Source organism: Suricata suricatta, chromosome 3 (assembly GCF_006229205.1).
Source record: "Suricata suricatta isolate VVHF042 chromosome 3, meerkat_22Aug2017_6uvM2_HiC, whole genome shotgun sequence".
Taxonomy (NCBI): Eukaryota; Metazoa; Chordata; class Mammalia; order Carnivora; family Herpestidae; genus Suricata; species Suricata suricatta.
In genome coordinates this window covers 515,522-542,270 of record NC_043702.1, presented here as the reverse complement: position 1 = coordinate 542,270, position 26,749 = coordinate 515,522, and the positions used below count along the sequence as shown (strand labels likewise).

The 26,749-nt window shown below is 56.3% G+C and overlaps 1 protein-coding gene across 2 annotated transcripts; it reads left to right on the top strand.

Moving 5' to 3' along the window:
* The first annotated feature begins 27 nt into the window (after nucleotides 1–27).
* Nucleotides 28–26,749, top strand: PPP1R7 (protein phosphatase 1 regulatory subunit 7). 2 transcript variants are annotated; one of them, XM_029933509.1, is made up of 10 exons: nucleotides 28–132; nucleotides 2,906–3,031; nucleotides 6,837–6,892; nucleotides 7,406–7,471; nucleotides 7,954–8,084; nucleotides 8,438–8,600; nucleotides 10,282–10,398; nucleotides 11,175–11,279; nucleotides 14,530–14,616; nucleotides 26,443–26,749. In XM_029933509.1, the coding sequence occupies exons 1-10, from the start codon at nucleotides 81–83 to the stop codon at nucleotides 26,617–26,619; spliced, it is 1,080 nt and encodes a 359-aa protein (XP_029789369.1). In that variant the 5' UTR covers nucleotides 28–80; the 3' UTR covers nucleotides 26,620–26,749. The 2 variants fall into 2 exon arrangements, with proteins under 2 accessions (XP_029789369.1, XP_029789370.1); XM_029933510.1 differs by lacking the exon at nucleotides 28–132 and adding an exon at nucleotides 359–380.

The following is a 26,749-nucleotide window of genomic DNA, read 5'->3' as shown; positions in this document are numbered from 1 at the left end:
TGAGCTAGCACTGAGTCGGGAGCCCTGATTGGCTGAGAGGCCTGAGGCGACAGATTCCGGAAAGGGGAAGAGCAGCCAACATGGCGGCCGAGCGCGGCGCGGGCCAGCAACAGTCGCAGGAGATGATGGAGGGTGAGCGTCTCCGTGGGACGGCCCAAGGGCCCAGCGGGCGGGGGGGGCAGCGTCCCACACCGGCCTGCCTGAGAAAAACGGGCCGTCCCGCCTCTGACCGTGGCCTGGGCCCCGCCGCGCGCCCTGACAGCTGCCAGCGGGCTCCGCGGGGCAGGGGTGGCTGGGGACCCCGGACGCCCGGGCCCCCGGGCCGAGACTACAGCAGTCAAGAAGGCGCGGGCGGCCGGAAGGTGCCGGACCCATGGCCGGTGAGGGGGGGGGGGAGCGGCGGCACCGGCAGGTGGGTGGGGACTGACGGACGCGGTGGTTTGGCAGCCCAGGCGTCCACCAGCTGGCGGGAGCCTCGCACGGAACCTCTGAGCCTGGCCCGTGGGGTCGGTCCCCTGGGCAGCTGCCGAGGAGAGTAAGGCGCCGGGCGCCACGGGACCTGCCCGAGTCGGCTTGTGGGTGAACGTGATGGAGGTGGAGAAGGGTCCTCTCGTAAGCAAAATTTGTTGTGAGGAACGGGTGGCAAGGACCCGAGAGATTGAGTTTTGAAGAGGGGATGCCTGATTTCAAAGCTATTATAGTAACAAAAAGAGCATATTGAACTCTGGTTTTGTTGGAAAAACACATGCGTGTTGGGTGTGCTTATATCCTTTGGGCTCCGCTGGTTTGGAGGGGGGAGCGGGATGAGGGCAGAGCTCCAGAAAGCAGCTACTGTCTTATGTGTAAACTGCTAGGTAAGAAGGAAGGGAGGCAGGTGGGAAGGAAGAGCTGGCCTGTTTGGCGTGATGGCTGCCCCACCAAAGCCAACTATGAGCTGAACCTTGAAATATGACTACAAGTCACCAGGTCGGGGAAAGATCAAAGGTCATTTCTGGAGAGAGAAAGACAAAGTCAAAGGACTGAGAAGAATGTAGTATGTATGGGAGAAAGTTTGACCAAGAATAACAGTCCTGTTGGAGGAGGGTGGCAAGAGAAGGCCATGGAGGACCTTGGTGAAGGGTCTTGGATCCTTTTAAGCCAGAAAGCCCCTCTTCCTATCTGCTCTACTCGACTCCCCTCCTCCCAGTCTATGCCTTCCTTTTCACCTGTTTCCATGTCTTGGTAAATGGAAAATACAGAACCTTGGTGATTCTCCCTCCCGCTCCCGCTCATTCAATTTATCAACAAGTTCTGATGCCTCTGTATCCTTAATCTCTCTAAGTCTTCAGTTCCTCTTCCGTTCCCACTGCCAGTACTTTGAACCAGCCCATTGTTCCCAGTATCCCAAAGTCACCTTCTATTCTGATCTGTTTTCCCATGCTCCAGACCCTCTGCTGCCTTCAGGCTAGAGCCCCAGATTTCACTTTGGCTGCCCTTCATTAGCCGGGTCCCTGCCGCCCTGGTCTCAGCCACACCACCCCTTCATCCAGTCGAGCGTGCTCTCCCTTAGCCATGACGACAGAGTGCCCTGGGCCTGGCAATACCTAACTTACTTGGTGTTGACTGCAGGTCATGCACATGCTGACTGCTTTTGTGCCTTTTCCACTTTGGCCCTGACAGCGCCTCTGGTAAATGGGTGTTACACTAGCCTCCTTCTACAGATGAGGGGAGTGAGGCTTGGAAAAGGAAAGAGCCTGCCAACACTGTGTCTCTAGGGGCAAGCTGAAATCTCAGCAGGAGCCAGAAACATTACAGTCAAAGATAAGATTTGGATTTAGAATCAAATCATATTCTGTGGCAATGCAGAATGGATTAGACAGCCAGAAAAGCCACCGAGAGACCAGTCAGGAGGCCAGGCAGTTGCCAGGGTGGGGAAGAAGGAGTGGGTTTGGAGGTTTGGGAGGAGGATTTCGGAAGGACTTGGTTTTATCCAGCAGTCCGTTCCTGGGTGTTGTTTTTCTAGGCCCAGGAGGAGACACAAACCAGAAGTAGGACTTCCTGTCCTCAGAGAGTGCGCCCCTTGTGGGTAAGCTGCAGTCAGGAAAGAAAGAAAATGCTTTCAGTATGTTGATAACTCCCAGTAATTTATTAGTGTTTCAGCTCTTCGAGACTTCCAAGGAGGTCCTGGGAAATGTTAGGTAAAAGGAAAATTCTTTGACACTCTTTCCAAAGAATTTTTATCAGTCTGCCATATTTAGTCCTTGCCTTATTTATTAATTCAAAAAATATTTATCTACCAGCCTTTCAAAGCTTTGGGCTGGTATCACTGTGTGCTGGTGTTTGGCATCAGTGACCTTTATGTGGGGCACTTGGCACTATTGGCTGTCTTCGCCTTTGTCATTACAGCCCCCCCTTCCTGCCCACAGTCTGATTTGAGTTAGTCTTGATTTCTTTCAGAACGTGGGCCTGTGACTGGGCTGGTTTTCTTGGCCAAATGGATAGTGGAGCGTGGATGAAGGTATGTGGTGGGAGGGTCACACGGTCCCCTCGACACGATGTCCAGGCCGAAGGTGAGCCGCACAGGAGGTGCCTCACAGTGTTCCCATCAGTACGTTCAGTCACAAATGACCCAGGGCCTTCAGAACACCGGGGAATTCTTCAGTTTTCTCGAGGGCAGGAATAGTATGTTCTCGTCTTCGTGCCCACGTGTCCCCCCGGCTCCGCCCTCCCCTATGCAAGCTGTCCCCACCTCTGTACACCGCAAGCGGTGCCCAAGACATGGAAGACACTCGTGTGTTTGTTAACTGAATTCAATAAACGTTTCTGAATGAAGTCTTTTTGACTTAGAAATGGATGTCAGTCTATTCTGTGTTCTTCAGAAAGTCACATGCAGTGGCTGTGAATTCTTACTAATGTGTGCGTTCAGTTGACAGGCGCGTGGAATCTGAAGAGTCTGGCGATGAAGAAGGGAAGAGGCAGAGCGGCGGCATCGTGGCGGACCTCAGCCAGCAGAGCCTGAAGGATGGAGAGGAGCAGGGGGAAAAGCCAGAAGGTACTAGGCCCAGTTAAGAGCCTTAAACTCTCTAAGAGGGGGGAGGGGAGGGTGCGGCCATGTTGCATGTGATCCACCCAACCCCAGCCCACCCCACCTCACGGTGGGGTTGGGGAGGCAAGGGCGGCAGGAGGACTGCTGTGCGGGAGGGGTCGTTTGGTGAGCTCTTGATCTGCTGACGCAGGTTCGAGGCCCTCGGGGGGCTGGGGGCCGTGTGCTCCAGGAGCCGTGCACCCTCTGCGCCGCTCCCTCGGTGAGCCGGCGCACGGCTAGCCCCTGCAGGCAGGACGCGTCTCTTTGGAGCCCCCACGGAGGCACAGGCGCCCGCTGCCAGCGCTGGTCCTAGCTCGGCCCCTGGGACAGAGCCAGACAACCGCTCTGTTAACCGTATATTCGGAAAGCGGGATTTGAAATAAACGTTTTGGCTGATGATGCTTTTGTTTCCTTTCGTAGTAACATGAAGTAATCTCAGAATAGCGCTCTTAATATTTTGGGTCCTGCTTCGCCTTACTTACAGCCCAAGGATTGACTTCCAAATCACCTAGATGTGTGGGAAATTGTGTGAAAACTGTCTCCAGAGCGTCCTGCTGTTTTAGTGACTAACAACAACAAAATGAATGTAGAAATGAGAAAAGTAAATTCTCGGTCCATAATGGTGGTTTTTCACCCTACCAACCATGATCTTTGGTTAGAAAATAGATTTACATTGGAAAGAAGTGAGACAGAGCATATAGGCAGACAGAAAGATGTCCAAGATATATTATTAGTTGAGAACAGCGAATTTCAAAACAGTATGTATGTTAAAACTTTACTGTTAAAAACATTAGTGATATGTAAGGTTTATCGTACTGAAAACAGAAAACACGTCAAAGCTGTTGTTGAGGGTCTCCGAATAGCAGGTGTGAGGGAGTTTCGTACCTTATATAATCTGTGGACTTCTAAGGCATTAATAGTCATGTACTAGCCTTGTGATTAAGGGAAAAAAAAAAAAACGACATTTGTAAGAAAACAAAACTAATTTTTAAAATAACATTGTGCTCTGTGCCGGAGAAGATGGTTGGTAACTATGGCAACCTAATTTTAAGGCAAAGGGAGATTACCATGAAAGTACCAGCTGCATTTCCTTCGGAGCACCAGAGCCAGCGCTCTGGAGGTGATGTGGGTGGAATAAGTACGCGGAGTGACGGCTCAGAGCCTTCGTCGCTGTCTTAACTGAGTCACAGACGACCACGCGAGTGGGGGTGTGGCCTGCTGAGTCAACACCCAGCACGCACAGAGGCACAGAGAGCCGGAGCGTCGGTGGGGCCCTGTCGTGGGACTCCTCTCCTGGGTGGTGAGCGCCCACTCCCTGTGGCCCCCCCAAGGGCTTGCAGTGACAAGTAGAGGAGCTGGACTTGAGCCCAGCTTGTCCAAATCCGCGTCCCTTCCTCCAGACTGCCGGCTGATTAAAAGCACTCTGGGAATATGCGTTTTGATGAGGCCTGAAGAGAAACCAGGACTTGCTCCCATTTGTATTTATTTAAGTGCTAAGTTCAAATAAAACAAATTCAAACATGTTAACTATTACCTTTCACTTATTTTCCCAAACTTATTTTTTTAAAAAAAGATCAATACGTGATACGTTCAGGAAAATGTTCTAGGCTGGCGACTCTCAGAGGTTAAGCTGATGTGTTGAGGGCCTGCCCTCTGTGCTGGACGTTCAGACAGAAGCACTCCGCTGTGTGAGCGCCTGTCCTGAGGGGAGCCCGGCCTGCTTTGCGCCCACGGGCCCTGCTCTGTTGTCTGCATCCGCCCTGGACTCTCACAGCGCCCAGCTTCGGACACCTAGTGGCCCGGACACCTGCCTTCGTTGCAGCTTCCTGAGTTCATGGACACTGGACGTGTGCCGCCTTGGGCTGAGGGGTAATTTGGGTATCTCTCTTGGTTTTGCCCAACTTCTCTTACTCCATTCCTAGGTTGGTTGATGTCCTCTAAAGTTCTAGCAGACGACACTAGGTCCACTCGCCCCTCTGCCACCTTTGCTCACGTTCTACTCCGCCACGCCCTGCGCTAGAGCAACGCGCACCGTCTCCCCCAGCAAGCAGGCTCGGCCCTCGGGAGGACACCATGAGGCTCCGCTTTGTCCTGCCCCCGAAGCACACCACCTCCTTGACCGAGGCTGCGGCCTGTACGGGGCCCGTGATGCTACAGGGCCACCTGTGGAGAAAGGCCTTGTGGAAGTGGCCTTCTGGGAGCCGTGGAAGGCAGCGCCCGTTCGGGCTCGACTGCGCGCACTTTGTAGACGAGCTGGCGTCACGGGGGGAGATGATAGCGGAATCGTGGCTGCTGGACCATTAAACTTCGGCAGAGAGAAGTCTGAAGTCAAAAGGCGTGATCAGACTACACAGCTCAGTTTTGAATGGATGATTTATCCAGACATAGAGGAAGTTCGGGTATTGGTGACTCTGAAAGGGGTTCAAGACGTTTGGGTTCTACTGGGAAGAATTAAAATTTATGCGGAGAATAGAAAATGAAAAGACATACTTTTTTTAAAGAGTTTTTGCTAAAAGTGGAAAAATGACTCTAGTAAGTGAGAAGCCGTAGTGAGTGCAGTGTTCTTGAACTGGCCATTGTTGGTTGTTGGGAACAGGCACAGTTAGAAACCAGAACTCAGCTGGCGCTGATGCTGGTCGGTCCAGTCCATGTGATGTGCGCCTCTCTGCTGCCTCCGGTCAAGGGACAGGGCTGAGCCCGCGACCCACAGACAGACCTCCGGCCTCGGGCGGCCTGGGGGCTACGGCCAAGAGGCACCGCGGAGGGAGCCAGAGTGGCGGCAGGAGCCGAGCAGAACAGCAGTGGGAACGGCCAGTGCGCGGGAGACCCGGGAGGGTGGCGGCCCAAAGAAGTGTCAGGAGCCAGGCGGCCCAGTATCTTCAACCAAAACTTGGAAGAGCAAAAAGGGACGTCAGAGAAACGTCCTCCAGTCACAATATATGACCTTATTCAGAACCTAATACAAGTGGCCCTTGGGGGAGAAATTGCAAGACAGTTGATGGAATCAAAAAACGATGGTTACTTTGTTAAAGCGTCGTGAAGCCTTTGGACACACGCCACCGCTGGTTCAGAGGAAATGGGGGAAGGGGACACACGCCACCGCTGGTTCAGAGGAAATGGGGGAAGGGGAGTGACTGGATCCAGGCCGGGAGTCCTCGGCTCGGGGGCTTCTCGCCGCTCTCCTCCGGCCCCGGGGCGGGCTGGGGGCCTCCGCCGGACGGGCCTGACCCCAACCTCCCGAGGAGGAGAGGCATGTTTGCCTTGTCTGGGGCGCTCCCGTCCATCTGTTGAGCTGTGTTTTCCTCTTCGAGACAAGTGTTTAGAGATCCCAGACCACTTTCCAGAGCAGTAAAAGGCACGTCCTAGAGCATCTGACATGCCAGCACGGTCCATATTCAGAGTCTGCCGTGTTGCCACAGCCGAGACAGGAAAGGCCCTGGGAGAGCAGGCTGCTGCTGGTAGTGCAGCTCCAGGCGGCCCCCGCCCCCATCCTCCCTGCAAGCAGCTCAGACTCCAGTTCCTTCCCTGGGAAGTTCACTGGCACGAATGGGAGTTTGGACACTTTTGCCAGTCACCAAATTCAGGAAAGTCAGAATGCTCGAACAGTGACCGGTACTGGAACAGGGTGTGAAGCCGGCCACGCCATCCACAGCCTTTGCGTGTCACCGTTTGGCTTCCTCTCGCACCAGTTCAGCTCTGTGAGCCGGGCAGCCTGAGTCCCAGCTCCACTGACGCGTGGGCTCTGAATGGGCTTTTTTTCTTACTTTTTCAGAAGGACAAGAGCTGCCCGTGGATATGGAAACCATTAGCCTGGACAGAGATGCAGAGGTAATACCACCTGCTGGAGCCAGCCTCGGGGCATGGTGATGGACTGCTCTGACCGTCAGGGTATCTTTTGTGGAGGTGCCCGATTAGTGAGTGATTATTCTAGGCAAGGTCATCTGAGCCCCGTTGGTTGGGTCAGATTCCTTCTGTCCTTGTTTTTAACACCAGTGACTTAAATCCCTTTTCTGTATAACTAGAGGGTTGGGCAGCAGACGAAATGGCCTTGGCTCCTAACTGTCACCAGTGGGTCAGGTGATGACATTGTAAGTGGTCCTGGCCGTCCCGGCATCTGAAACGCACTGAGCATCAACAGCTCGGTGTGCGGAAGACCGCCAGGGCGAGCAGCCTCGTCACCTGCAGTCAGCAGCCACGGGGCCCCCAAGCCTACAGCGCTTGCCATGGGGCTTTGGGGTGACAGAGGGGCCCTACTGCTGACGACCGTCTGGTGGCCCTCACGCCTCGGGCCCGGGACTCGGCGCTTCTCTGCAGCTGAGCCAGATTCCTTCTTGATTTCAGGACGTTGATCTGAACCACTTCCGCATTGGGAAAATCGAGGGGTTTGGGGTGCTGAAGAAAGTAAAGGTATGTCCTTTGTCTCCTGGGGACACAGGCACGCCCGCCACTGAGGCTCGGCTCTGCAGAAGGTGCTCACCTCTGTCCGGGGCTGCCACCAGCACTTGTATCCTGAGTGTGGCTGGTTTTCAGAGGCCGACGGGCTCTTCCCGACAGCAGGCGGTGGCCGGGGCGGGGCCTGCGTTGTCCTCAACTCAGTGCAGCTGAGTCTGTTCAGATTCGAGCCCGCCAGGGCCTGGCTGTGCTGGGAATCGCACACCCCACCCCTGGCCAAGGCCCCGCTCCCCGAGGAGGTGGCCTCCGTGTGGGGCCTGCCTCCGGCCTCCCTTTGAGTGTCTGCCCCACCTCTCCAGGGTGGTCACATTTCTAGAAAACCACAGGAAAATAGAAACCGAATTCCCCTGTCCCCCGAGGGTTTGTCCTGTAGCACAGCCGGCGCTTCCGAGTGGCCTCCCTGCTGCCTATGTCACCTGCCGTTTTTCATCCCTCAGAGTCTCTGCCTTCGTCAAAATTTAATTAAATGCATTGAAAATCTGGAGGAGTTACAGAGTCTCCGAGAGCTGGATCTTTATGACAACCAAATCAAGAAGATTGAGAATCTGGAGGCGCTGACGCAGCTAGAGTGAGTCATGAGGCCAGGGGGCTGCTGAGGGGCCTGACGGTCTCCCCAGAACCGACCCGGGCCCCACTCGGTCCTGGAGGGCCACCTCTGCCACAGGGTCCTGCCCAGCACCTGGCTCCTTGGGTGGCATCGGTTTGCCCACAGTCCCAGCCTGCAAGTTCAACCTTTGGCAACTCCAGGCTGGTCCGTTCAGGGACTGGCATGATCCTGCCGTTGGGGCACCTGGAGAGGCGGGTGGAGGCCGCTGGGGGGCTGCCTGGCCCACCGGTGGGGGCGGCGCCTTGTGGTTGGTTGCATTCAGAGCTCCATTCCACCTGTGCTCGTTAAAAATATAAATGGTTTGCTTGTTCCAGGGTTCTAGATATTTCTTTTAATCTGCTGAGGAGCATTGAAGGAGTTGACAAGCTGACACAACTGAAGAAGCTCTTCTTGGTCAACAACAAGATCAGTAAAATCGAGAACATAAGCAGTTTGCACCAGCTGCAGATGCTGGAGCTGGGCTCCAACCGCATCCGGGTAGGTGTGGGGCGCCGGGGGCGGGGGCCAGTTCGAGGTGTGTGTTTGGCTGTGGGTTTCATGTGGTATGACTTTATTTTCCGGTAAAAACATACTAACCGCAGGTCAGTGTTCTAAGAACACGTGCTCACGCCGCTCAGTCTGGCCCTTCCTCTGAGGGCACCTTTCATCCAGGTCACGGCCTACACTTTAACAAAGCATCCCAGTGACCGTCTGCCCAAGGGGAACGGGTCAGCCTTGAACACTTTGCTTTGGAATGGCTGAGGCTGTATTCTTCGGCGGTGGGCCTCTCTGTGATGACAGTGTCCTAGGCACAGCAGAGCGGTGGCTTGCAGTGGCCTGACCTCCACGCAGGGGCCATGGGAGGCACGCTGCAGCTTGGGGCACTCGGCTGGCCCGTCCTGCCCGGACAGCCGCGTGCCATCGCCCCACGGCAGCCTTACATGGGGCCACTCACTGGGCTCCGACCTCTGGGAGCACCGGGCGGAGCAGGCAGGAGACGCTTTGGGAAAACGGTCCGGTGCGCTGCAGGGGTGCTGGACACCCCCGCGTGGGGGCCGCAGATGGGGTCACAGAAGGACTGACGTAGGGGAGGAGAGAGGGTCACCAAGATGTGATGGGGGAATCCGGGAGGCAGAAGACCCCTCAGTGCCCACCCGACATCCCACCGAAGCCACGCATCCAGGCCTGGGGCTTCCCGCTGGCTTTGCCGAGTGACTGAGAGCCGGTGTCTCCTAGCACTTCTTCCCCTGCTTCTGTGTCGGGGACCCCGCTCTGCCCCGCTTTGTGTCCATGGCACACTGTCATCTGTCCTGCTTGGCCCTTGAAAGCTGGGCAGGATGCAAACCTCTTGGGATGGCTAGCAGGGACATGGCCCACATATCAGCACCCTGTTTAAAACTAAAGAGTGGCCCAGATGGCAGCATTTTTTATCAGGTATCTCTCTGTGGGCAGTAGTTACGGATCCGTCCCCCTGGGCCCCCCCCCCCCCGCAGAGACACCTGCTAACCCAGCCAGGTCCTGCTGTGACGCACAAGGTGACATGCATTCTGCACCCAGTGCCCATGTGTCCACCGGAAAGGCTGGCGGTGAACTCAGGAGGGAGCAGTGAGCTGAGGAGGGGGAGACCGACCCGCTCAGTCAGCGTTTGCTAGACCACCTGCTCTCTGCAGGGCACTGGGATTCACAGTGAATAGGGGAGCACAATGTGCTGGCAAGGGGGGTGGGTTGTGGAAACTGAGGCAGGGACAGAGAGCCATGGAATGGAGGCACCTGCTCCCAGGAATCCTGGGTGACATCCCAAGGTCAGACTGCTTCTGGGGAGTTTCCGGGCAGACCTAGGCTCTTGGAATGCACTGTAACAAACCCTAGGCGGGATGACAGTACCCTGCCGACTCCAGCACTGAGAGGGGCTTGAGAAACGTCCTCGTCTGTGGCTTTCAAACCGCGTCCCCTGACCTTGAGCTCCGAGGGTAGGGGTGAGCCGAGAGGCCGAGGCCTTCTACCAACTGCCTTGTCTATTCTCAACACTGTATTTTCAAGAGCGACTTCATGGGAGAATTTCCCGAGTGGATCAGTAACTTGCCTGCGTTCCAGAGCTCAAATCCAGATAGCCGGCACCTTCCCTGTCCAGGCCCGCTGGGTAGCCACGCAACACGAACTGCTTCTCTGTCTTCCACAGGCGATTGAAAACATTGACACGTTAACCAGCCTGGAAAGTCTGTTTTTGGGGAAGAACAAGATCACTAAACTTCAGAACCTGGACGCACTGACCAACCTGACGGTCCTCAGTATGCAGGTACTGACCCGCCTTTGCTCCCACCTGGCCAGGCCCCGGCCGGGGCACGGCTGCCCAGCAGCCTTCACGGTCGTCTCCCACTGTGTCCAGGGTCTACACCACTTTTGCCACCAGCGAGCAAGTGCAATGTCAGGTTTCAGAGACACAGACTTACGTGTGTTGTGCGCACACTCCTGAAATTTCCGTCGCTGGCTCGTCTCCAGCAAGGGGCTTCTGGAGAAGGTTGCGTCGGGCTCAGTGGAGGAAGCAGTTCCTTCCGCGCCCACACGGAGAGCACAACCCTGGGTCGGGGGCTGACAGGCAAGCCCAGGTTGGCGCTGCCTTTTCTGCTGGAAGCAAATGAGTGGAACCAGACCCTCGAGGTGACGTGGGGGACTGCGCTGGCTGTGGCAGGTCCCCCAAAACTGCTTGTGCCTTTTGTAAAGCAGACATTCTGCAGACTCTTAAAAAAGGAGGGCCTGATACTTTAATTTGAAGTACAGCATGCTCTAAAAGAAATGAGAAGTGATTTATTTTACCACATTCAGTGTATTTGAGAGTTTTGAGTTCCTGAATTAACAAGGGTTGACCTTCCCCAGGCACACCTGAAAGAGTGAATTCCTCACCTCAAGCCCCCAGCCCGCACACACGCATTCCAGCCAGTGCGGCAGCCTCAAACTTTCCATCTCTTTTTCTACATAAGTTTCCGTCCAGTGCACTTGAGACTTAGGGCTCCTCGAGGGGAGGGTCTCCTTCCCCAAGCGCTGTCCTGATGGTTGTCGGCCCTCCTGTCGCAGAGCAACCGGCTGACCAAGATGGAGGGTCTGCAGAGCCTGGTGAACCTCCGGGAGTTGTACCTGAGCCACAACGGCATCGAGGTCATCGAGGGCTTGGAGAACAATGTAAGACATCGCTGGTCTGGTCCGGGCGGCGCGGGCATGGGGGCCGCGCGGGCGTGGGGGCCGGGTGGGAGAGGACGCCTTGCCTCGGGGGCTCCATGCTAGAGACCTTCCCAAGTCTGAAAAGAGGGCTGGGTCTTCCCACTGACGCATGCACAAGAACACCCGCCATCCTCCCTCTCCCCCTGCGGGAGCACCGGGAGGTGCCCTGTGCCGCGTGCACCGCATGCTCACCGGCAGCACTGCAGCCGTTCGGGAAGAGTTTTGGAACAGACCCGCGTGTCCCTGGGTGCCCCGCGCTGCAGCGGCCTGCCAGATGCCGGCCGCCGGCCCTCCCTCCCCGTCCCGGCCGCTGCCCTTCTGGGCAGCTGCTTTCCCGCCCCCAGGGGTCACTGGGCCCCCGGGGGCCCCCAGGTCTTAGCTGTTCTGAACTGAGTTCCTGTGTGTTCCTTCTCCCTGCTTTTCACCAGCCCCGTGAGGTTGGGGAGAGCCTGTCCCCTCCTACGAGCAGTCCTGTTCTCGAACAGCAGGGACAGCCTTAGACGTGCTGGGGGGGGGGGGGGGGCAGCGAGGGCCCCGCCCTTTCGGCTGTCTGGGGCGAGCCCCCTCTTCCTCAGTGCGATATTCAAGACAATAAAATACTTGTTCGCATTCAGTTTTACTGGGCTTTTTTTTTCTGTTTTGTTTATTTCCAGCAAGGGTAACCGTGTAGGTCACTTCTGTTACTGTGAACACAGCGTCTCAATCTCCTTTGGCCTTTGTGCCTCAACCCTGGGCCTGGTCACTGTTAGCATTTTAGAGGGAAAACCACATTCTGAATTTCATTTTACCGAATTTTAGACAAAGTAGAATTGGCCTCTGATAAGTTTAGTTGCCTTCCTCCACCTCACAATCAAATTAAGAGTTTACCAACTCTGGGAGCGCACGTGGGCAGTGCTCGGTGGCAGCGAAGGCCCTGTTCTGTGCGCAGAGGCCGTGGGGTCGGAGCTGGCAGGCTGTGCCTGGGAGGGGGCTGGGGGTCTCCCCGGGCTGGGGGGGCGGGTGTATCTGCAACAGTGTCCATTGAGCAGAGGGCCCCAGGCAAGCAGAAAGAAGCTAGAGCCTCAAATCTTAGCAGCAGGCGTGCGCGCTGGGGTCTGGGGTCAACTCCAGATCATTCCTGGGCCTGTGAAACAAAACAGAAAAAAAAAGGAGTTGTGGCTTTGAAGGCAGTTGTGTAATCGGAGTGTTTATCATGGTCCAGTGGCAGTGTGCTCGGCTTGTTCGGTGGGAGGTCAAACACGCCTCTGTATTTTCTCTCTCGGCTTATCTGGAAGTTATCTTTGTTGTGGGAAGTAAGGAATTACGTGCATCTTTTCCCAGATGGCAAACACCCATCCCAGCACCACAGACAGCACCATCCCAGCGTGCGGGTGCTCCCCGGCCTCTGTCTGCTCCTTGGGCGCCGAGTCTTTGGGGCCCGGTGACCTCGCACCCCCTGCTCGCAGGCGCCATGACTGCGGCGCTGTGCGCGGGCCCCACGCGCCGTGCTCGCTCCCGCCCTGCCTGGTTCCTCTCTTCATTTTTTGTTTGAGTAGCTCTCGTCGGTTTGCTTTTGGATGAGTTTTCAAAACACTGTCCAGCTCCCCAGAAAAGACAGCGTTGCACACATGACAGTCCATTTGCCGGTGCTGTCCACCACGACGCCTGGTACTGCGCCCTGGACGGGGCCGCCCCGCCATTGCCCTGCCGGTGTCTCCCCAGGCGCATCCAGTGACGCCGAGCACCGCAGGCTGGGCTCAGAGGGCCGGAGACCACCGCCACGGCAGACCCAGCCCCCTTCTGCCAAGTTCTCCCAAGTCCCTCTTTGCTGCAGACGCCCAGCCTCCCCCCGGTCCCATGGGCAGAGCCGCCTGGCACACTGCAGCCTCGAAGCAGTCCGCGCACAACGGGCCCGACACAGGCTCCTCAGAGGAGCTGCTCATCCGCTTGCATGTGACACGGCGTTGGCTCCGTGTGGCTTTCTGGAGACTGACTGGCCAGTGCTCTTACTGGGCGACGTGGGTGAGGGATGGGCAGCAGGCGCTCGGGGAACCCAAGACCAGGGCCAGAGCACTTCTGAATCAGCACACAGAATGGCTGGCAGCTGTGTGTGTGTTCATGGGTTTCTTTTTATTTTACTGAGACAATTTTTAACCTTTCCTTAAAACTTTGGAGGACCTGGACTCAGCATCCCAGAGATACAGTAGAAAATGTAAGGAGTCCACAGTGAGAAATGGGCAGACAGGAAGTGAATGGACTTCTCTGGGGGGCTGTCAACTAGGTTCTAAATGTTTCCCTTTTCATCCTAGAAGAACCTGCCTCTTGGTTTGCTTGAGCATACTTCAGCCAGCAGTGCGCACTTTAACAGGCCTCGTTTTTACTACGGTGTTCTTCATCTCCGTTAAATCTTGAAACTCTGAACTTCAGAAAAGTATTACTCAGGCTTAGCTCATACGTATTAGGAAAACCGTATCTGCTGGGCGATTCTCAGGATAGGGCGTCGGGGGCACATGCTAAAGCAGATGCTGTCTGTGCATGGGGGCCTGCGCTGGCCTGCCGAGATGCCCGGCGTGCCCGCACCGTCCGCAGTAGGGCCCAGTGCCCAGCGTCCCTCCCCCAGCAGCTCGAAGCTCCAGGCCGGCGTCAGAGCCGCTGCCCCTCAGAACCCGGGCTTTCCTCCCAGAAGGGCGTCCTCAGCAGCGTGGGCCAGGGCCGCAGTACTGCCACCCCTGCCCCCAGCTGCTAGGCCCCGGCAATGTCCTACCCTGGGTGAGCCCCAGGCTCCTCTTCCCTGATTGAAAACAAAAACACTAATCTGAGAATTATTTTTGACGTGTTGTGAGTGTCCTCAACAGAAGCAACACCTGTTGCTGCACTGGTGACCCGCCCCCCTCCGCCCCGCACCCAGAGCCCCAGGCCTCCCTGCTTCCAGGGAGTGTCCCTCCGCTCGCCCCAGGGGCACGCGTCTCACTAGGATGTGGGTCCTTGTGCACAGGGACCTGGGAGCCCGGGCCTGCGACCCTCAGATGCCAGTGATGACGGGGGCTCCGTGCGGTGGTCGCAAGGGTCCTGTGCGAGTGGAACGGGGGCTGCAGGGAGGCGGGCGGGTCGCGCCATCCCGTCGGCCTGCTCCTGCTCTGGGGGGGAGAGCGGGCGGCTCGCCCACGCGCCTGCTCACACGGTCATCGTTGAGCCAAGGTAATCCAGGAACAATCTTGTTTCCTTATTTTAGAACAAACTCACGATGTTGGACATTGCGTCAAATAGAATCAAAAAGATTGAAAACATCAGCCATCTGACAGAGCTTCAGGAATTCTGGGTAAGTGCAGTGCATGCTGGGATGGGTCCCTCTTTGCCCAAAGTGGTGTCGCCGCATGTAGTGCCGGGTACGGAGCGGGCCGGGGGTGCCGGCGCAGAGTGTGCTCTTGGCTGCGGCGGCGGTGGCACTGGCACCGGGCCCCGGGCTGAGCCAGCAGCAGCGTTTCACAGACGCTGGGGACTGCGGCGCACAAGAGGGCGTGACGCCCCGGTCTGCACGGGGAGAGCTGCCTTGACAGCGCTTTCCAGACCCGGCCCGGGAGCCGGTGCGCTCAGTCCTCCCGGCTCTGCCTCCTGCTTTCTGAGGCCTCTGGGTGCGGGCTGGGGCGTAGGACCCCAGAGCCGGTGGGAAGGAGTGGGGAGAGCAGGGGCTGTAAGGAGCCCTAACTCTCGACTCCTCCAAAGGCGTTGCACGACCGTCACCGGGCCAAGGGCCTCAGTGTCAGGACCCCGTGCGCGTGCTCTCCTGACGGGTGTGCGCTGCCTGTCCCCCGGCGGATGGCCCGTGCAGGGGTCGTGGCACACGTTTCACCCTGAGATCCTTGGAAGCGAGTGTTGTCCGGGCTGCGCTCAGCCTGACCGGACTTCACGCGGAGGCTGAGGCCTGCCTCTCCTTGTGCAGTTGTGCTGCCAGCCCTGCTTAAGTCACCTTAAAAGCTCATCCAAGTTTCCCCAGAGCACTGGTAGCCTTCCGTGGAAATGACCTTTGCCCCTTCCTAATAACACTGGGTCTTGGGTCGTGTCAGGTTGTGGTGCCAAAGCAAATCTGGGGAGACCAGAATCAGAGCAGAAAGGTGGAAAAAGGGTGTCAGGCTGGGGGCACCAGCCAGCCACCACGAGCCTGGTGGGTCTAGTGTGCAGCCGCCCCCAAAGGAAGGTGCGGCTGTGGATAGGCTGGTTGGGGCAGAGCAATGGGGTTTGGCTCTGGAGAGGCCGGAGAACCACACAGAGAAACCACACAACAAAAATGAGGAGTGCAGTGGCAGGGGACCTGGGTGACAGGGAATGGGCGCCTGGCAGAAAATTTCAGGAGAAGTTTGGGAAACCAGCTGATCCTGAAGCAGTGTTTCTGAAATGTCTGATTCCTTCTACATGCCTTGCCAAGGGACAAGAGCTTGGGATGTGGGGTGCCAAGACGACAGGTAGAGGCCGGCAGGGCACCCCGGCCATCGGGAAGGCAGGCAGGCAAGCTGGCAGTTGCTGGAAGCTGGGTAGTGCCCTGCCCTGTAATACACAGAGCAGGTGAAGACCGTCAGATGAGGCCACACCGGCAGTGCCCGATGGTGTCCAGACTGCTTCCTCTTCTGATCTGCTGATCACAGCGACCCTGTGAGGCAGGCAGAATGATCCCATCTTGCCGCTGAGGACTTGCATTCCAGCGGGGGAGGTTGCAAACCAGGAGCTCTCAAACTCTTCTGTGCTCATGGGGCTTAGCTATTAGCTGGTCTCTGAGAAGGAAATAGGAACCAGGCTTAACAGAATTTTAATCACCCAAGTTCTGTGTTTATTAATGTTCTGTATGTCCTGCCAATTACTGAGAGAAGGATGTTGGACTATCCCAACCATAACTGTGGGTTTGCTTTCTCCTGTCAGTCAACCAGCTTTGCTCATTGTGTTTTGAAGGCTTTTATTGGTTGCATACATGTTTAAGATTGTAGTGTCTTCTTGAAACATTGGCTTTTCATCATATGGAATGTTCCTTCACCTCGCTGTCCTCTTTGTTCTTGTCATGAAGTCTCCCTGTCTGTGTTGATCTGGCCATTCAGTCTTTCTTCTGTTACTGTTTCTCCATCCATTTATTCAACCTGTGTCTTCATAATAAGTAAAACATGTCTCTCATAGACAGCACATAGGTTTTGCTTTTTTAACCAATCTGATCATCTCTGCCTTTTACGTTTACCTGCATCTTGTGTCACGGCCGAGTTTCGGTCTGCCGTCTTGCTCTTGGTTTTTTATTTGTCCCATGTGTTCTTGGTTCCTTTTTCTCTCCTTTCCTGCCTTCTTTTTGGATTAGAAAAACTTTATTTTTTGTAGTCTATTTTATTTTCACTGTTGACATATTTGCTTATATCTGTATGCTTTATTTTTCAGTGATTATTCTAGGAATCACAAAATATATTTTTAATTGATCGTAGCCTGCCTTCAAATAATATTAAATCATGTCACAAACCGGGTGAGCCCCTCACAGGAGTACGCTTACGTTCCTCGCCAGCAGCTGACCTTGTCCCGTTATACTTTCAGTAGGTTACAAACTCCCCGACATGTTGCTGTATCAGTTATCTTTTAATTTCTGGCATTTTAAAATTCTTAGTGTGGTTTCCATTGTGACATTTCCCTTCCATCTGAAGAATTTTAATAATTTTTTATTGTGCGGCCTGCTGGGAACCAATTGTTTCAGCTTTTATTTGTCTGGAAAAGTCTCTTATTTTGCTTCCATTTATGAAGGACGGTGTCGCTGACATTCAATTCTAGCTTGCCAGTTTGGGGGGTTGTCCTACAGCACTTGGTGTGTGTTCCACTGCGCTCTGGCCTGTGCTGGTCCTGATGAAAAACTGTTAGTCATTCTTGTCCTTGCTCCCTTGTATGTGATGTGTCTCTCTCCCTCCAGCTGCTTTTTTTAATATAATTTTTTAAATGTTTATTTATTTTTGAGAGAGGGAGAGAGGGATAGACAGAGCATGAGCAGGAGAGGGGCAGAGAGAGAGGGAGACACAGAATCCGAAGCAGGCTCCAGGCTCTGAACTGTCAGCACGGAGCCCGACGCCGGGCTCGAACCCACGAACATGAGATCATGACCTGAGCCGGAGTCGGACGCTCAGCGCGCTGAGCCCCCGGGCGCCCCTGTCTCGCCCCAGCTGCTTTTTATGCTCTCTTGTTGCTTTTATTTCTGGCAACTTGAACGCAATGTGCTGTTGAGCTTTGGGTATCTGTGAATTTATAGGTTTCAAAATCAAACGCAGCGAACTTCTGAAAATAATCTCCTCAAAAATTTCTTCTGCCCTCCTTCCCCCAGTTTCTTCCTGAAACTCCAGTTATGCACATGTTGTCACTGCTTGGCCACCGGGTCACTGGCTTTCGTGCTGTGGGCTTGTGTCTGCGTGATTTCCGTTCCTCTGTAAGGTCACAGTCATCTGCAATGTTCATGTGCTGTTAAGCTCTTAGAATCAGTTTTTTAGTTCATATGTTACATTTTTCAATTCTAAAAAAAACCTGGTTCTCTTTTTATAGATTCTGTTTCTTTCTCTCCTTATGTTCATGTTCCCCTTAAGGCCTTCCTTTTCCACACAGCTAGTAAATTTTTTATTAGATGCTGGCCATTAGGATGTTAAGTTATTGGGGCACCTGGCTGGCTCAGTCAGTAGAGCATGCAGTTCTTGGTCTCGGGTTGTGAGTTCAAGCCCCACATTGAGTGTAGAGATTCTTTAAAAATAAAATACTTTTTAAAAGATGTGAAGTTATTGACTCTGGATTTTTGGTTTCCTTTAAAGTGTGTTGGCCTGTGTATCTGGCAGACAGTGGGCCTGGTCCTTTTGAGGCTCACTTCCCGCCTTATCAGCGTGACTCTACGAAGCCTGTGCTCCGAGGCCACTCTCTGCTCTGCCTCGAGGCTGTGACCCTTCCTGGGTCTCTAGTGAGTGCCCCGGGGTCTCTGCCTCTGGTTGGTGGCGGTGCAAACGCTTCCTTCCCCTGCGTGAGCTCTGCCTTACCCGGCTCATGGCTCCTGGGCTTCGGCCCGTCCTGTAGCTCCACGCCACTGTCCACACTCAGTTGTCTGTCCTAGGTTCAAGGGGACACCGGGTACCCTTCAGGAGCTGTTTCCCTACGCAGCTTACTCCTCGCCAGAAATTTGAGCTACTCTGCCTCCCTAAACCATATTCACTGTCTCAACTCAATGTGGCCTCTAGGCTCTGCTTGGGTTCCCCCGGGGTCCACAGAGCGCCCCCAGGCAGAAGGCCAGATGCACAGAGCTCACCTCCCTGTGTCCTGCTCTTGGGAGTCACTGTCTTGCGTCACCTGTTCTATTGTCCAGTGTATGCAAATGGCAGTCTCGCGTTCCTTGTCCCGTCTTCTAGTTTACGACAAAAAAGGCGAGTCCAGCTCGAGTCCCTCCCTCTCTTGAGGTGGAAGTCCCGTTACCGTATGCAGCGTCACTTTTCCCTCTCGCCCCCCCGCCCCGCCGCAAGGGAGCTTCGTGGGGCAGCGGAGCCGGTTCCGCGCTCCTGCCTCTCCAGCCCCTGGAACGGTGCCTGCACGCGCTTGGTTGAATGCGGGGCAGGGACGGAGGCGAGGAGGCCCGCCGTGCCGCGCTCTGGCAACGCCGCGGTGGGGTGTGTGAGCTGAGGGTCACTGGACCAGAACCGGCTCCTGGAGGGGCGCCCCTGGAGAACGGGGGCAGGGGACAGAGCGTGAACAGGCGTGTGGCGGAGTGAGAAGTAACAGCTGCTTGTAGAGACACAAAACGTTTCCTGTGGATTTTTAGAATAGGCTGAAGCAGTGAGATGTGGGGTTTGGTGGCCGGGCTGACAAAGGCTTTGCTAGAAGGAGGTCTGTGCCGTGGCGGGCGCTCCCTTGGACGCCGGCGGGACTCGGCTCGACACAAGACCTCACAAAATGATGAGGAGTTCAAAGATTGTGTACAAAAATACATAAGAATCAGGGTTTGGTTTATTTTTTACCGTGGAAATAGCTTTGTTATATTTTCTAATGCTAAAAGTATACGTTCATTGCAAAAAAGAAAAAGATCAGATTACGAAGAAGAAAGACAAATCTGTCTTTTCCTTGGTTTCCTGTGTTTAGTGTCAGTTTAGGAAAGGTTATAAACCCAAAACTTAGAAAAACAATTTTCCAGTTTTTCTTCTGAGATTTTAAATTTGTACCACTCATATGTTTTCTGCATCTTAGGGAATAATAATGATATAGCCACATGATGAACTATCATGCTACTTACTATAAAGCAAAGCTTTCAGATGATGTCTGTGAAGGAGACTTAATTACGGGAGGAGGCTCCTGATGCTGGACAGAAGGAACGTGCCGAGGACTCGGGTGCAGACCCGGGGTCGGTGAGCTCCAGGCCCGCAGACGCTCGCACACAGAGAAAGGCTAGGGGACGTGTGCGGAACCAGGAGCCCTGCGCTCCGGATGGCACACACGCAGTCGTTTCCTTTGTCTCTCTCCCCTCTGATTCCTCCGAGTTTGCGTAGTGAGCACGTCTGTCCCTCATGATTGGAAACCAAAGAGTAGAAAATAAGCACATTCGAAGAGAAGCCGAGCTGAGCCTACGCCAGCACCTCCCGCTGACACAGCCCGGCTCACAGAGAAGGCTGAAGAAGACAGAACAGAACGTTAACAACAGTCTTCCTTTTGTGGCGACACCGTGCGGGATCCTGACCTTTCTCTTTCCCCCGCTTGCTGTACATCCCACTCCTCGCAAGAGCATTTCTGTCCTGGGGAGGAGAGAGGGAGGCGAGCCCCCGCGAGTGCCTGTCCGCGGAGGCCGAGCAGGCGAGCCGTGTGGCTGTTGTGTGTGCTCCGGGCCGGCGGCCCCGCGGAGGCCGAGACCCTCATGAGCCGACCTGGCAGGTCGCAGCGGGGTGCGAAGGAAGGAAATGAGTTCAAGAGAAACGTCGAAGGTGAAGCAGCAGAAACTGGTCACCAGCCGAGGCGGAGGCGACGGTCACGGACATGGAGACGGGCGGGGCCGAGCCTCCGTAGACCTGGGGGCTCTGGATAGGCTCCCTTCACCACATCACCCGCTGCCAGAAATGGGCGTGGCCGAGCCTGATACATAGCGTGTGCGTGCGTGTGTACCGTGTACACGAGCGCGTGTGCCCGTCTCCCTCCTTTCCGCAGAGAGAAACCCCGGAGCGTTAACCTGGGTAAACGGCCGCCCGTGGGGCCCGAGGGCAAGGTGGAGGCTGTAGCCACAGACTGCATCTTCTCTGGACACATCTGTTTGCAGAGTTTTGGTTTTTGAAAATGCTTTGCACGTTTTTTAAAAAGGTTTGTAATTTATGATTCCAGTAGACTGAAACAAAACACAGAATTTCAAATTACTACAATAACCACACACAGGACAGTGATGCAGGAAACAGAGCTCTGACCAGATGGCCTTTGGGAGCAGAGTCCTAAGCACAGAAAAACTAAGAGATCTTGAATGTCCCTTGGTGGTTTTCTTAGGATAATATTGGTGTCATAATTTTAAAACTATTTTAAATTTGTTACAGGATAAATAAATATACTGACGTGAGTAGGATCCTTCCTAACACTCCATGTACAAGAAAATAGGCACAAATACAGTCACACGAGTGTGGCCTGCCGTGTTGGACTTGGATCTGGGGCCAGGTGCAGGCCTGGAGGAAGGACCGTCAGTGTCACGGTCTCGGTACGAACAGCCGTGAACACAGGCTCGCGTAGGGAGCAGCTGTTTCCAGACTGCGGGCTCTCGGCGAGCACGGTGTCCGCACCCTGGCCCTCGGCCCAGACACAGGCCCAAGTAGGAGCCTCGGTCCCGGGGCTGACGTCTTCAGGGCAGGCTTGCAGCGGGCGGTGGCCACACGGAGACGAAGCCTGAGAAATCAGCCCGAGCGTCCTTCAGCCGCAGGCGGCAGCAGGCGGGCATCGGCCTGACAGGGGCAGCTGAGCAGGTCAGGCAGCGCATGGAGGCACCTGCCAGGGTGGGTGCGTCTCAGCCCGGCACAGCCACCCATCCGGGGCGCACACAGCACCGTCTCGGAGCCCTCGGTCAGGCCTGCACGGGACCAGGAGGCCCCGCCCGAATGCCGCTTCCGAGAGGACGGACAACAGCGCTCAGGCGCCAAGGAGTGTGGCTCCCCAGCAGCCAGTGCGCGGAGAGGCAGGGAGGCGCGACCCAGGATCTCCACGGAAACCGCGGGAGGAGATCGACGGAGAACGTGTCCCCCTCGCCCGAGGTCCTGGCATTCATGCCCACAAGTGTGCGGGGGCCTTTCCAGCTCATTTCCAGTGAGACACGGCAGAGGCCGCAGGAGCTCGCCTCCCCGCTCGGGGGGGCTCGGCCTCGCTCTCCGTCTTGAATCCCTACCTGGATATGAAATAACAGACACCTCTCCTGACGCCAGCGGCACACAGAAGGTCCTACAGATGGTGAAAAATAAGCGACTGTGATAGTGTACCAGGTGTTTACAAAACGTACCTTGAGAAGCCTTACCTGCTCTGGTAAGACCTCAGTCAGTGAGTTTGGGAAAATTAAATGTAAATCTTTTATATAAATATCAGCCACAAAAAAACCATTGTAATGGGAAATACTTCCTGTGAAGCTTGGGTCTTAAAAAGCACGAGCAGTCTCTGCTGGGAAGGTGCCGAGTGAGGAATCTTCTAAAGCAGAGTGCCAGTCGTGGCTGGAGGCCGTGTTCGTCATTGGACGCTAAAATCCGTGAGGAGCCGATGGCTGCCGTGTGCCATCCCACACAGGATTTGCTGATGGCAGAGGGCAGCTGTGCTCCCAGCGTCCCCCACATGACCAGACTCACATCCCCGACAGCTGTGTGTCCCCCCGGGTGATGCATCTATAAAGCACATTTGCCAAAAATGTTGATTCTGCTCTAACCGAGCATTCGGACCAGACTCCGAGTTCACAGGAAACACGGGCTGAAGGAACATGCGAGGTGACACCAAAAGACAGCCCACAGGTACAACCGAATGAGGGACAGTCCACAGGAAAGTCAGCTGGGTTTCTTCACAGTCAATTTCACTTGACAAGAAAAAAAGTTGTGAGTAGGACATGGGAAATGTAGGTTAGCAGCCTAAAAATTGTACCTTCGGGGGAGAGATTCTCTAAGAAGGGTCACGCCCCACCCTGCTCCTTTCTGCCCCGGGAAACAGGAGGCACAGTGAGTGTCTCTACCCCAGCCTGGGGCTCAGGGGACTGGAATGCGGATGGAAACAATACAAGTGAGCGGTTCTGCACTCCATTTGGGAACCATGAAGGTAGGACTCTAAGAGTTATCTGTATCGAAGACATCGTTTACAGCATGCCCTTGGTGAGGAGTAAAATCCCCAGTTCCGCGCAGGACCCTGGAGGAAACTGGACTGTGGGTCACCCTAGCGCTGGGATCTGGACGTCGTGAAGACTGTCTCCCCCACGGACTGGCGGCGTACTGGGGTTCGCGGGCACTGCGACGTGCGGGGCAGGAAGCGTGCTCTGGGCAGATGGGAGTAAACGTGTATTTTGAAAAAGAAGAGGGCGCAGGCACTGTGCGGCCGCCTGTGCCAGAGCTGACGGCCTGAGTCGCCCGCCATGACGTTACGAAGAGGTTTTTAAGCAGACTCTGTTGCACAAAACCTTGTTTCTTTTAAACCCTGCAGTACTGCCACTTTTAATTCGCTTGTGTCAAGGTCACAGTGTGATAGGTGGACGCACTGTCACCGGCTGCCCCTCTGGCGGTGGACGGACTGCTTCTCGGCCCTGCTGATGGTGCGCACTCCGCATCCGGCCATGTGAGCGGCTCGGGTTGTACGGCGGGTGGATGTGTGCGTCACAGCAGAACGCTTGAGAATGGGTCCTGAAGGAGCTGTTGTCCAGCGTCCCCTCCAGGAGAGGCACCACTCAGGCCAACGGCAGAGCACCTTCCCGGTGTCCGGGCCCTCGTGCAGCCTTCCGTCTCTTCGCGGGGCCAGGACCTGGGTTTTGAAAATCTAGACTTGCTGAAGCAGTGGCACTCTCAGCCCAGTAGAAGTCGTGTGAAAGGCAGGCTCCCCGCCCAGGCGTGTCTGGGAGTGTGCGGGCTCGCAGGAAGTTAGTGTAGACGTTCTGGCCTCGGCTGCAGAGCGGGTAGCGGGTAGCAACGGGCCTCCAGCCACCAGCAAGTCCAAGGTGTGGTTCGGCCCTACTCGGGCGGAGCACGGGGCTGTGGCCCCAGAGGGTGTGGCAGCTCCATGGAGCTGAAGACCTGGGATCCAAGTTCATGGCAAGACAAGGCACTGCAGACGGGGAAGCTGTGCAGAGAAGGGCCCTGGGGGGCCGTGGCCAAGGCCCTAGCCGTCTGGGCTCAAGGCTGCCCCACTCAAGTCTCACACGGTAGCGATGCCGGGGGTGTGGTGCCCACGTGGAGAGAGCTTGCCGACGCCCTTGGCATCCGGGCTCGACTCCAAAGGCCGTTCCTGACAGAAGGACCTCAGGCCCAGATTTGACCTCCCGCAGGCCCACCCTAGTAGAGCCTAAGGTCAAGCTCAAACAGATATCCAGAAGTGGAGTTTGGAGGTTGGTCCCCACCAAGTTGGAGGGACCCTGACAAAGTGTGACACCAGGTCCACGGAGGGCATGCTGACCAGCTGGCAGCGGAGTTGCCTATCAGAACAAAATTCTCCTCTCTTCAAAGAATGCAGTGTCTGTAGCACATTATCCACAGTGTCTAGGGTTTGGTCTAACATTGCAGATTTGCAAAAAGAAAAACATGATCTGTGTGAAGAAGTCGTCATAAGAAACCAAACCCTCGGTGCCAAGTCCCAGTTACCCCTGGGCCTAGAGGTGGGCGGTGCTGTCTCGTTCTCACGGCTGCCTCCAGGTGTGCCGCCGCCGCCGCACCACGTGATGTGCTCACGACGCCGCCGGGGCCTTCCCTCTCCCTTCCCCGGAGATGTCAGCACTGGCCCCCCGCCCAGCACTGCTCCTGCCTCGTGCCCCGTGCTGCCTGCTAGGAGACCTCTCATCTGGCCGGCTGCCCCTCACCTCCACCCTGTCTCTGGGACTTGCTCAGCAAGCTCTCTGGGTGGCCGAGGACGGGCACGCGCCCCCAGCCATGGCATGGCCCACCAGCCACGATCGTCCTGTGCCACACCCGGCGTGCTGGGAGCCTCCCACCACCAGCAGACACGTGGCTGGATTCAGTGTCCCTCACACCCCCCAGCTACACTGGAGCGCCTGCCCAGGGTCCCGTCTTGGACCTTCTCTCTCCCTAATGAGCCTCTCCCGTCCCAGCACCTCTGTCCTGGGCTCCAGCCTCCCAGTTCCTCGAGCCGAAGATCTCAGGACCTTCCTTTGTTTGTCCCTTTCTCTTACACATCACATGCACGCCGTCTTCCCTCCTCCTGCCCAGAATCCAGCCTCTCTGCCCCTCTGCTGTCACCACTGTCCTCCCTGACCGGCGGCAGTGACACCACATCCGTGTGCGGCGCTCTCCACACGGGACTGATCCACTGACAGTCCACAACCCTCCCAGGGCCGCCATCTCGCTTAGGCGTGAAACTCAGAGTCCCGCAGAGATCCCACCGCCACCCCGTGTCCTGTCGCTGCTGAACCCCGGCTCCCAGAGCAGAGCCCGGTACGTGGGGGGCTCTCCCCCGTCCGCTCAGTTGCAGAGCTGCCACGAGTGTTTCAGACCCGAAGGCAAGGCCGTGTCCCACAATTCCATGTGGACTCGTGTTCTCAGCGTGGAGCCGCTGAACCCCACGCCCACCCCGCTGCCGCCAGCGCTCCTGCCGCCGCCCCGCCTTCCTCCCATTGCACAGGTGGGCAGCTCCTGCCACCGCCTCTCCGTATGCGGAGGTGAAAGGGGCCACACTGCGGCCGGCACCCACCCCACCTTCCCCTGCTCTCTGCCTATGTGTGCGGAGGCCCCGGGGCAGGCTTGGAAACGGGGGTCAGACCAGCAGGCCGTGAGGCTGGTGTGGCCCCCTTGTCGGTGCCGCACATGCTGCCAGCGGCTTTCCAGCTTGCCCCCTGTTTAAACTGGGGGCACCCACTGGCTCAGTCAGTGGAGCCTGTGACTCTTGATCTCAGGGCCACGAGTTTGAGCCCCACGTGGGCTGTAGAGATTACTTGACTAAAGATAAAACTTTAAAGCTCCTGCCATCCAGGATGCTTACAAGCCTGCACGCCCCGCTTGTCGGAGCCCACTCTGCCTCCCACCGGCGCCACGCTCTGGGGCGTGGCAGATGCTCCCCGTGAAGGCCCTGGGATTTCTCCTGGAGCCGGATGCCTGAGGGTGCCGTGCACCCCCGGGCGGACGGCTGGGCCGGCCGGCAAAGACTGTTCTACATTCTGTGTCCACCCGGTCCTCTGCCAGATTCTTCGGAAACTGGCAGAAGCCAGGGTGGCTCATGTCTCTGAGCCTCCTGTCTTGCCCTGCACAGACAGGTGTGGGCTGAGTGTCCTAAACATGCGCTGTGACAGGCACTCTAAACCCAGAGGCCCACCATGCCCTCGTCTTGCTGGTGGTTTAAAGAGAGAATTCTGCTCTGGCGGGTCCCATCCAGGTGGGCCTCGGCAGGGTCAGGACGGTGAACCCTAACCTGCGTCGAGCCTGTAACTCAGACTTCTGGGTCCCTCGCCAGCCATGCGAGCTGAGCGGTGCTGCGGCATTTACACCATGGACCCCAGTGAGGGGCATCACAGTGGGACAAGCCAGAGGCAGCTTCGGGGACAGATGACGTTTAGTCGGCGTGGCCCCTGCCCTGCCGACCATGTCATGGGCAGCGCGTACCGTCAGAGCGTAGGGAGGACGGCTGAGTGGGTTTGTAGGAAGTAAATCGAACCCACTGACACGTTGCCAAGAGACAGGGCGAGGTTGTCCTCAGTGCCGCTCTGGCGATTGTCCGCTGATGTTACTTGGATTGGCCCCTGTCGGGGTGGTGTGGCCCCAGCTCTGGGCGTGAACGAGCGTGTTTCCCCTTGGGACACTGCTGGCAGGCGGCCAGGAGGCACCGGGTGGCGGGGGGTTCCTTGAGGCGCCGGGAAGACTTACCACAAGGCACGCTGTCTTCTGAGCGGCCTCGTGCCCTGCGGTGGGGTGGGGGCTCGGGCCCTTCCGTCCCACAAGCTTTCCTAACGCGCGTGTGTGCGTGTCCCCAGATGAATGACAACCTGCTGGAGAGCTGGAGCGACCTGGACGAGCTGAAGGCCGCCAAGGGCCTGGAGACGGTGTACCTGGAGCGCAACCCCCTGCAGAAGGACCCCCAGTACAGGCGGAAGGTCATGCTGGCCCTGCCCAGCGTGCGGCAGATCGACGCCACCTTCGTCCGGTTCTGAGTCCCGCGGCTCCTCGCCGGCCCCTCTTCACAAGAGCTTCCCAGCCACGGCTCCAGCCGCCCGTCGCTCCTCAAGCCGTCACTCTCCGCAGTCACAAACCCAATGGCAATAAAAAGGCACTGAGTGATAA